The 10215-nt window shown below is 55.2% G+C and overlaps 1 protein-coding gene across 2 annotated transcripts in view; it reads left to right on the forward strand.

Annotated features, from left to right (window-relative positions):
* RAB11FIP3 (RAB11 family interacting protein 3) overlaps nt 1-8809 on the forward strand; it is a 100406-nt gene extending 91597 nt beyond the window's left edge. For both annotated transcript variants that reach the window (XM_021675094.2, XM_064362272.1), the window contains 5 exons: nt 5445-5526; nt 6225-6362; nt 6597-6752; nt 6937-7077; nt 7194-8809. In XM_021675094.2, the coding sequence (XP_021530769.2) occupies nt 5445-5526; nt 6225-6362; nt 6597-6752; nt 6937-7077; nt 7194-7307 (631 nt within the window). In that variant the 3' untranslated portion in view covers nt 7308-8809. The remainder of the gene's footprint in view (nt 1-5444; nt 5527-6224; nt 6363-6596; nt 6753-6936; nt 7078-7193) is intronic.
* The last annotated feature ends 1406 nt before the right edge of the window (nt 8810-10215 follow it).

A 10215-nucleotide genomic window follows, 5' to 3' on the forward strand; every position in this document is an offset into this window, starting at 1 on the left:
CCAGAAAGCTGCAGTGGCTAGGAATAACCTTAATTTTAGAAAAGAGGAAGAAGGTATGTGGAGAAAACCTTAAAACTCTCCCAAAGGCCACAAGAGATCAGTTCGAAGACTGACCCTATGTGGGTGTCAGTTTCTCTAAATCTATGTCGAATCAATGTAGTCAGTCTTTTTAAAATACCAATCTTTTTTTAAGGGTACTTGATAAAATTACTTTTACATTCATCTGGAGACATAGCCTTGGATGAGTCAGAAAAAGTAGGAAAACAGAGAGGAAGAGGATTAATGATACTATATTAAAATATATTATAAAGGAGGCTGGGTGTGGTGGCTCACAATTTTAATCCCAGCACTTCGGGAGGCTGAGGCAGACTGATAACTTGAGGTCAGGAGTTCAAGACCATCCTGGCTAACATGGTGAAACCTTGTATCTACTAAAAATAAAAATTAAGGCTGGTTGAGGTGGCTCACACCTATAATCCCAGCACTTTGGGAAGTTGAGGCGGGTAGATCACAAGGTCAAGAGATCAGGACCATCCTGGCCAACAGCTGGGCGTGGTGGCTTACGGCTGTAGTCCCAGCTACTCGAAGGGCTGAGGCAGGAGAATCGTTTGAACCCAGAAGGCGTAGATAGCAGAGAGCCAAGATCACGTCACTATACTCCAGCCTGGTGACTGAGCAAGATGCCATCTTAAAAATATTACTAATAAAAATTTAAAAAAATATACAATTAGCTGGGCAAGGTGGCACATGCCTATAATCTTGGCTACTCGGAAAGCTGAGGAATGAGAGAAACTTAAACCCACAGGCAGAAGATGCATTGTGCTGAGATCGCACCACTGTACTCTAGCCTAGATGACACAGTGAGATTCCATCTCCAAAAACAAATTTAATTAATTTAAATATATATATATATAATGAAGATTTTAAAAATTATTATTATTTTTTGAGTTGAAGTCTTGCTCTGTTGCCCACGCTGGAATGCAGTGGCACAATCTCAGCTCATTACAACTTCTATCTCCCGGGTTCAACCTGTTCTCCTGCCTGAAACTGAGACTACAGGTGCATGCTACTGCACCCAGCTATTTTTTGTATTTTTAGCAGAGATGGGGTTTCACCATGTTGGCTAGGCTGGTCTTGAATTCCTGACCTCAGGTGATTGACCCGCCTCGGCCTCCCACAGTGCTGGGATTACAGGTGTGAGCCACTGTGCCTGGCCAAAAATTATTACTTTTAATAGAGATGGGGGGTCTTGCTGTGTTGGCCAGGCTGGTCTTGAACTTCTTTGCTCAAGCAGTCCTCCTACCTCGGCCTCCCAAAGTGCTGGGATTACAGGCATGAGCCACTGTGCCTGGCCAAGGTACTAAATTGAAGTAGCACAGTACTCCTTCAGGGTACCTCCGGTAGTCCACATCTAGGACCTGGTGCTGTGGATACCTGGTGTGTGTTTACAAATACACTTGCAAGGGATGGGTCTTCATTTTCTATAAAAGTAAAAAGTATCAGGTAACTTAAAGTGTCTGTAGTCAGAGGAATCTAGAGTTCTCTATCCTGAGCACGATGCCTCTCTCCTAAGGGCTTCTTGTATGTCTGGGTAGTGAGAGTGGAGGAAGCTGTTTTATACAGTTGTTGGTTTGTTTGTTTGTTTTGAGATAGGATCTTGCTCCGTGCCCCCCGCTGGAGTGCAGTGTCCCTGTCATGGCTCACTGCAGCCTTGAACTCCTGCCTCAACCTCCTGAGTTGTTGGGCTACAAGTATGCTCTGTGACACCTGCAAACTTTTAATTTTTGGTAGAGGTGAGTTCTCACTGTGCTGCCCAGCCTGGAGCTCTTGAACTCTTAGCTTAAAGTGATTCTCCCACCTCGGCCTCTTCCTCACCTCTTCACATTCACAGCCTCTTAAAGTGAACCTCCTCACACAGCTTTTTTAAACTGAGAGTGAACTACTTTTAGATTTTGAAATACAGTAACTTTAAATATTCTGAAAGAGGATTTCGGGTTCTTTTGCTTGTGTTTCTTCCAGCTCTTAAAGGTAAGAAGTTCCTATTTGTCTTATCCATGAAGAGCTCTTAGGCATTTTCAAAAGTGGGTAGCAGGAAGGGGCCTGCACTCAGAGAGCTGTGTGGGGTCCCCTCTGTGCCTGCCATTGCAGTGGGGCACCATCTTCTGGGGAGCAAGGTCAGGGCAGCCAGGAGAAAGTGTTCTGCCCTGGCCTTGGCACAGTGTAGTCGAGTGGGCTTGAAATTGAGGTATGTTCCTCGTCTGTGAGCACCAGGGAGCACCTCCCGTGGGACCTTTCAGCTGGGGCTGAGGTTGGGGCACAGCATTGTGGACAAGCTGCCCCCTCTGTCTGCTCCGGTGTGGAGGGGCACAAGAGAGGGGTCTCACGAAGCCCTCAGAGAGCAAGCAGGGCTACGTGTCGCTGCCTCTGTGAGCAAGCCGGCTGCCTGCCCCATGCCCTTGGGGTCAGTGCTACCATGTTCTGGACTTTGTCAGCCTCCTGCAGCTTCGTAGGGTAGCCACTCGGAACCTTGTGGTTCTCAGGGCTGCTCAGGCCCTCAGAAGCCCCTGCAGCCCCAGGTCAGCAATCCGCGGTCAGCCTAGCACAGGGGCCTCTGGCATCTTGGGGACTCTTGACACTTAGCCTCTGCCCATCTGGTGTATAGGAAGACTCTGGTCAGTGCAATGACACTGTCTCAGTCCAGGGTCCTTCAGGAGCAGAGGATCTGGAGGCAGGACCTCCAGCACCTACCTCGGATCCCCCTAGGAGCAGCAGGGGTGGCTGTTTGTACAATTACAGTGCCGAGAAAACAGCTGGATTTTGGGAGTGGGGCCTCAGTAGAGGCAAGAGTTAAAGCTGAAAAGGCATAGAGAAGACAAAGGGGTCTTGGGGGCCGGAACTCTGGACATCCTTGTGGAGGGATGGGGAAGGAAAAATGTATGTCATCAGCAGGATGGGGCTGTGCCAAAGTCACAGGCAGAGATCTGAATGTCAGGACACCGGGCCCAGGAGAGGTTCAAGGAAAGGCCAGGTACCTCTAGGAGTGGAGCCCCCAGAAAGTATGGGAGCCCCTGGCAGGCTGCAGAGAGCTGGAGTGAAGGCTGATGGTGCCACAGTGGCAGCAAACACGGAGCCCAGGGCTTGATGTGCAGCTTATGTGCCCTGCTGTACCTCCGGCACTGGGGGGTATGACCCATCATCAGAGACAGTGAACTGGGTGAACGTGGCCCTTATGTGCCCTGCTGTACCCCCAGCGTTGGGGGACGTGGCCCATCGTCATGGACAGAGTGAACTGGGTGAATGTGGCCCTGATGTGCCCTGCTGTACCCCCGGTGTTGGGGGATGTGGCCCATTATCACAGACACAGAGTGACCTGGGTGAGCGTGGCCCTGGTGTGCCCTGCTGTACCCCCGGCGTTGGGGGACGTGCCCTGTCAGAGACACAGAGTGAACTGGGTGAACGTGGCCTTAGTGTGTGGTGCTTTCTAGCAGCGTGTGAGCCAGGGAAGCCCAGAGAAGCCTTCCGGAAAACATAGGCAGACTCCCCCAAACCTGATAATGAAAGGAGAGAAGGCAGAAAGACCGACCCCAGCGCTGGGCAGACTCGAGTGTGTGTGACGGACAGCAAGAGGCTGGGACGAGGAGGAGAGAAAGAGGGCTCGGGCCGCTGGAGGGCATAGCTGCTGTGCGTGACACTGCCAGGTGTTTATTTTCTTCTCTTTGTTTATCTGTAGTTCTGAAATTCAACAGAATTAAAACATAATTTGCTTTTATAATTATGAACAAAAATGCAAGTGTTACTTTGGAAGGAGAAAATAGCTGTACGTAGAGCCATGTGGACTCTAGGGCTAGAGGTGGACAATGGAACTTAGTATGTTGCACACAGCAAAACAACAGGAAAGGCAGATGGCAAAGGTGTAGCCCCGAAAGCACACAGCACCCCGCATCAGCAGCCGCACAACCCAGAAGTACCGGAACATGAAGGCTCAGCAGTGGGCAGCACCGGGAACCGTGGAGGCTGGGTAAAGGCGAGGCTCACCAACAGGGTCCCTGCCCTGAAAGAGGAGTCTGGACCGCAGGGCACCAGCACACACCAGAGTGGCACCACGGAGCCACCGTGTCCTCCTGACCAACACCTTGTGACCAAGGGTCTGAACGGCCCCAGATGAGTCCTGGAGGCGCTCCTGTCCCAGGCACCCCATGGCCTTCCTGGTGGTGCAGAGGCTGGCAGTGCTCTTGGGAAGGCTTGCATCTGCTTTGCTCCTTGTCTCAATCGTCGGGCAGGAGCAGGTCCCCTCCTGTGTTGAGGACACCTGAAGCCCTTCCCGCCCAGCCCTGTGCTGCCCCAGGTTTCCATCTGACACCAAATTCTGGGTGTGGGTGGAGGTTGGGTTGAATTAGAAGGGACGGCAGGGAGACAGGATGGTGAGGACAGCTGGATTACGGAGAATATCCACGGCTCCTTGGAGAAATGGCCAATTCTGAGGCTGGGACAGGGAAAATGCAGGCTGAGCCTGCAGCAACTTACAGTACCTGAAAATGAGGAGGTGCTTACACTAAAAAGCCCCTCGAGCACAGACACTGAGGGTATGTCAGAGGGACGGGCCAGTTGAAGGAGCTGCCAGATGCCAAAGCTGGGACAGTTTAAACAACAAACTGATAGTGATAGCATTGGATTACAATCCAAATATAAAGTGTGTGAGTCCATAGTGACACAAATAAATGATTATTAATAAACAGAGAAGGCTGGGCACGCTGCCTCACGCCTGTGGTCCCAGCACTTTGGGAGGCCGAGGCCGGTGGACCACTTGAGATCAGGAGTTCGAGACCAGCCTGGTCAACATGGTGAAACTCCATCTCTACTAAAAATACCAAAATTAGCTGGGCGTGGTGGCGTGTGCCTGTAGTCTCAGCTACTTGGGAGGCTGAGGCAGGAGAATCACTTGAACCAGGGAGTCGGAGGTTGCAGCGAGCTGAGATTGCACCAATGCAGTCCAGCCTGGGTGACAGACCGAGACTCTGTCTCAAAAAAAAAAGTATGTAAAAACTAGCCAGGCATGGTGGCCAAATTCTGGGTGTAGGTGCAGGTTGGGTTGAATTAGAAGGGATGGCAGGGTAACAGGATGGTGCTTTGTAGTCCCAGCTACTCGGGAGGCTGAGGCAGGAGAATCGCTTCAGCCCAGGAGGCTGAGGTTACAGTGAGCCCAGATCGCACCACTGCACTCCAGCCTGGGTGAAAAAAAATAACAGTTAAAAAAAAAAACATGGATTATGGAAAAGCTCTGCCCTGGAGCAATTGGGTGGGTGCCTAAGGACTGCCCCTGCTCGTTTGGGGGCATCTGTGGGCCATAAGGCAGCCCCAGTAGGGTTTTCCTGAGTCATGGGGCACCCTGGCCCAGCAGAGGCACACTTCCTGGAGTGAGTTTCAGCTTCATTATTGTGTCCCAGGCTGCAGCAGCTGGACGAGGAGAACAGTGAGCTCCGATCCTGCACGCCCTGTCTGAAGGCCAACATTGAGCGCCTGGAGGAGGTGAGTGCCTCGAGCTGTGACCAGCAGGGCCAGGCTGTGCCCTTCCTGTGGGCACCGAGGTTGCCCTGGGCTCTGTCCTGAGCAAGGTGACAACCCCTGGGCTGTGCTGTGCTGTGTGTGAGGGAACAGGGCCATCTCAGGACCCAGGCTGCTGGAAGACACTGGGCCATGCTCTGCCTGCAGCTCCCCCAGGGACTCATGATCCACAGGGCCCAAAGGTCTGAATCTGGGAAATGTCCTCCAAGGGGAAGACGTCAGCAAACCACTCGTGCCCCACCCCTGCAGATGTGGAGGCAGAGGCTGCACATGGGGCTCCCACAGCCCAGCTGGTCACTGCGAGGCCTCCCTCCCCCAGCTCACCAGGTGTTCTCTGGGAAGCTCCAAAACCAGAGGGCGTTCTCAGAACACTTGGGCCCATCTGGAGCTCCCCACAGTCACTGAGTCAGGTTCTGTCCACACAAAGGTCCTTCCTGCCCCTCATGAAAAATAGCCCTGTGTGCGCCTCCCCCCAGAGGCAGGGGGCGTTGACCTCCACCGAGAGGCAGGAAAGCTGAGACCCAGCCCCATCGTGCTCCAAGCATGGGGGCCACCATGTTGCTGTTGGGAGACGGAGAGATGGGAGGGACAGACGGCCAGGGCAAGCTGCATGTGCAAGTGGACGGGTGACCCGCATCCAGGACAGGTGTCCACCCCTGCAGGAGAAGCAGAAGCTGTTGGATGAGATAGAGTCGCTGACGCTGCGGCTCAGCGAAGAGCAGGAGAACAAGAGGAGGATGGGGGACAGGCTGAGTCATGAGAGGCACCAGTTCCAGAGGGACAAGGAGGCCACCCAGGAGGTGAGCTAGCGCCCCACCCCTAGCCCCATGCCCAGCACTGGGTGCCCCCCCGACCCATGGGGAGCCTTTGTTGGACGCCAGCTCTTGGCTGTGCCACTCTGGGCATAGCTGCTGTTGTATGTGGTCTTCCCAAGAGATGGTGGCCAGATCAACCCCAAGGTTCTACAGCCAGGTGATGGCTGACGGTGGCCGATGGGAGCCCAGGCCCCCAGCTCACCCCGCCTTGGCCTGCAGCTGATCGAGGACCTCCGCAAGCAGCTGGAGCACCTGCAGCTCCTCAAGCTGGAGGCCGAGCAGCGGCGGGGCCGCAGCAGCAGCATGGGCCTGCAGGAGTACCACAGCCGCGCCCGGGAGAGTGAGCTGGAGCAGGAGGTCCGCAGGCTGAAGCAGGTAGGCAGGCCCGGGCCTCCGTCCCTCGCAGTCCTGCAGAAGCTTCCAGAAGGCTGGCTGGGAAGGGGTGGGACGTGGAGGGCCAGCATCTGAGCTGGAGGCCATGTTCCCTGGCCAGTCCTTGTCCCTGCTCAGCCACCAGCAGGGGCCACAGCCCCATAGTGACGTTGCTTTGCCCTCCCAGGACAACCGCAACCTGAAGGAGCAAAACGAGGAGTTGAACGGGCAGATCATTACCCTCAGCATCCAGGGCGCCAAGAGCCTCTTCTCCACAGCCTTCTCCGAGTCCCTGGCTGCAGAGATCAGCTCCGTCTCCCGAGATGAGGTAACACATTCCCCGCCCGCACACTGCGGCCTGGGGTCTGTGGTCTGTGCACTGTGGTTATGCGTAGTGGCCTGTGGCCTGTGCGCCTCAGCTCTGACCACCTGCTCGCCCTGCAGCTCATGGAGGCAATTCAGAAGCAGGAGGAGATCAACTTCCGCCTGCAGGACTACATTGACAGGATCATCGTGGCCATTATGGAGACCAACCCGTCCATCCTGGAGGTCAAGTAGAGGCAGGAAGGCCCAGCCTGGGCTGGATTCCGGACTCCAACACCCGGGAGTGGCCCCGTCACACCCTGAGGAGCCAGGACCAACAGGTCCCGCAGCCGACAGAGCCCAGAGCATGCAGGGAGCCCTTGTGCAGCTGGGCTGGGGCCGCTAAAGACAGGCTGCTGAAGGGGCAGAGGGTGGTAGAGAGGAGAGGGAGAAAGGGAAGTCCCCAGGCCCGGGGCCCACAGAGGGTGAGGGGTGTGGCAGGGCCGCATGTCAGTCAGTGCTGACCTTCCCAGTCCTAGGTCAGCTTGGCCGTGAATGCCTACACTTTGGTTCAGCAGGATGGGCTGGAGAGCCTCTCTGTGCAGAGGTGTGGGGTGAGCCCCGCTGTGGCCTCCTTGCGGTGGGCCCTCTTCCCACATGCAGCCCTATTGGGAAGAAAGGAAGAAAACGGGTCCCTCCAGGGGTGCTGCTGCCTACACCACCCGCACAAGTACCCTGGTGCCATGTCGCCCATGCTGGGCTGCTTCTGATGGCCGGTGGGCTCCCGGACCCTCACCTCAGACATGGTGGTGCAAAGCTGGTGCATCCCCCAGCTCTCCCTGCGCTGCTCAGGCCATTGCCCAGCCAGACATGGTCAGCTCAGTCCAGCTCTGGGCCCTGGGGCCTCCAGGCCATGCGGCCGATCCCTTGGCCCAGTCCTCACCGTGGTAGCTGATGGGGGCTCTGACCGCCTATGGGGACCGGGCAGGAGCCACTGGGGCCCTCCACTCTGACGTCAGGACCCAAGAGTCCAGCTGTGTAGAGCGCTCTCCCTGGGCGGGGTGGGTGCTGCAGGCCCCTCTGGCTCCCCCGTGCAGGTGCTGCTTCTCCACAGGTGCGGCCTGACCTCACCTAAAGGCCACACCCTCTCCACACACTTCCCAGGCCAGAGTCCAGACATCGGGAACCCTGTCTTCTTCTGGGTGTCTAACTTAGAAATCATTGTTCTTCCCGAGGGTGCATTTTGCAGAAGAGAGACGGCAGGGAAGGTTCACAGCAGAGCAGGAGTGGGCCTACCCGGGGCCTGCTCTTCTCGGGGTCTGCATTCCCAGGCGCAGTGGTGTCATCCTGCAAGGCTGTGGGCCTGCCCCTGAGGTCCCAGCATTCTCTGGTGGGCCAAGGCCCCATCGCCAAGACTGGCCACCAGCTGTGTGTGTGCTTGTGCGCATGTGCATATAGTGCACACGTGTGTGGCCCCGCATCCACCGCCTTCCACACTAGGATGTCAGAGGTCGCCTCCTATTGTACATTTGGGAAAAGCCTTGGGTGTAAATCAGTGTAAACTTGGAAGAGATTTTTCTATCATGTAGAGTAGGTATTTTTTATAGATTGAAGGTTGATCAATTTTTTAATACTTTCAAGAGAGAAAACTATCTGTGTATACACATGAAATATATATATATATATATGTATATATATATATGTATAATATATAAATACTGGCACCCTGCCTCTATGCCCAGGTCCGGCCCTGGTGACATGGCTCGTGTCCTGTTTCTGCTGACCACTCAGCAGTGCTGTAGCTGTAAACATGGACTCCCAGGAGACAGTGTGGGAAACACGCCGAGCACCAACTGCACATGCTCCTGCTTTAATTCCCCGAGAAACGGCCCTTCCTGCCTGGATGCAGGAGAGCAGGGGCCACCACAGATTAAAACTGTTACTGCACACGCAGAGGCAGGCTCCTTCCTCTACAGGGTGGGGTGGAAGTCTCATGGGCCTCGCCGAGCTTCCGTCAAGGCATCCCGGGCCATCAGTTGTCTGAGCTCAGACTGCAGGAGACCTCCCTGGCTCTGCAGCTTGGTCAGACCAAGATTCTTCCGAGGCCCCAGGATTGCACCTCAGCAGAGCCTGGCAGCTTTCTGGGCAGGTTCTGGACCCTAACAAGCTATTGAGACAGTATCGAGGGTAGTCCAGGCAAAGGGGGCAGCACAGGGCTGTGGGCATCATGGCTCTGGGTCACAGTGTCCCTGCCCCTGGGGACACACATTCTATGTTGGGAGAGGCGGCAGCATGTCCCTGGGATGAAGAGAAGAGTCGGGTGTAGGGCACAGAGGCTCACACAATAATCTCAGCACTTTGGGAGGCCAAGGCAGGAGGACTGCTTGAACCCAGGAGTTTTAAGACTCGCCTGGGCAACACAGCAAGGCCCCATCTCTTAAAAAAAAAAAAAAATTTAAAAATTAGCCAGGCAAGGTAGTGCACACCTGTAGTCCCAGTTCCTTGGGAGGCTGAGGTGGGAGAACTGCTTGAGCCCAGGAGGCGGAGGTTGCAGTGAACTGATTGCACCACTGCACTCCAGCCTAGGCAACAGAGCAAGAGACCCTGTTTCAGGAAAAAAACATTTAAAAGGGTAGTGATGTGCAGGGTGGTGGGAGAACTTCCCCAGAAGACAGTGCGCACACACACCACCAACCGCAGGCACAGGAAGGTGAGAAGGCAGGGCCCGATGGGAGTGGGCTCCTGAGGTCACGGGGGCAGCCAGGCAGCTTGGGAGAACTTAGTGCCACTGCAGCCACAAAGAATGGCCTGGGGAAGTGGCCCCATCTGATCAGGAGTTCCCCCAAAGCATGGGCCTTGAAACCTGGACCACCTGGCCCGGCACCCAGGAAGCAGACTGTGTATCTGCGGCTCTCCCTCTCCCACCCCCACCCAAGCTGCCCGTCACACTCTCATACAGAGAAACCAAGGCCCAGGGAGGCTGAGGACCCAGGTCTGCCAGTCCCCTCAGGTCACCTGCTGCCCGCGGGCTAGTGACCAGAGGAGGACTAAGTGTGGCCTACAGCAAGGAGTCCTTGAACCCTCGGTGCGGATGCAGCAAAATGGCTCCAGGTCACAGGGCCAAGGAGTCTTGGTTACTTCATGAGTTAGAACTGAGGAGAAC

Source organism: Aotus nancymaae, unplaced genomic scaffold (genome assembly GCF_030222135.1).
Source record: "Aotus nancymaae isolate 86718 unplaced genomic scaffold, 86718_ANA_hifiasm-v0.15.2.pri h1tg000049l, whole genome shotgun sequence".
Taxonomy (NCBI): Eukaryota; Metazoa; Chordata; class Mammalia; order Primates; family Aotidae; genus Aotus; species Aotus nancymaae.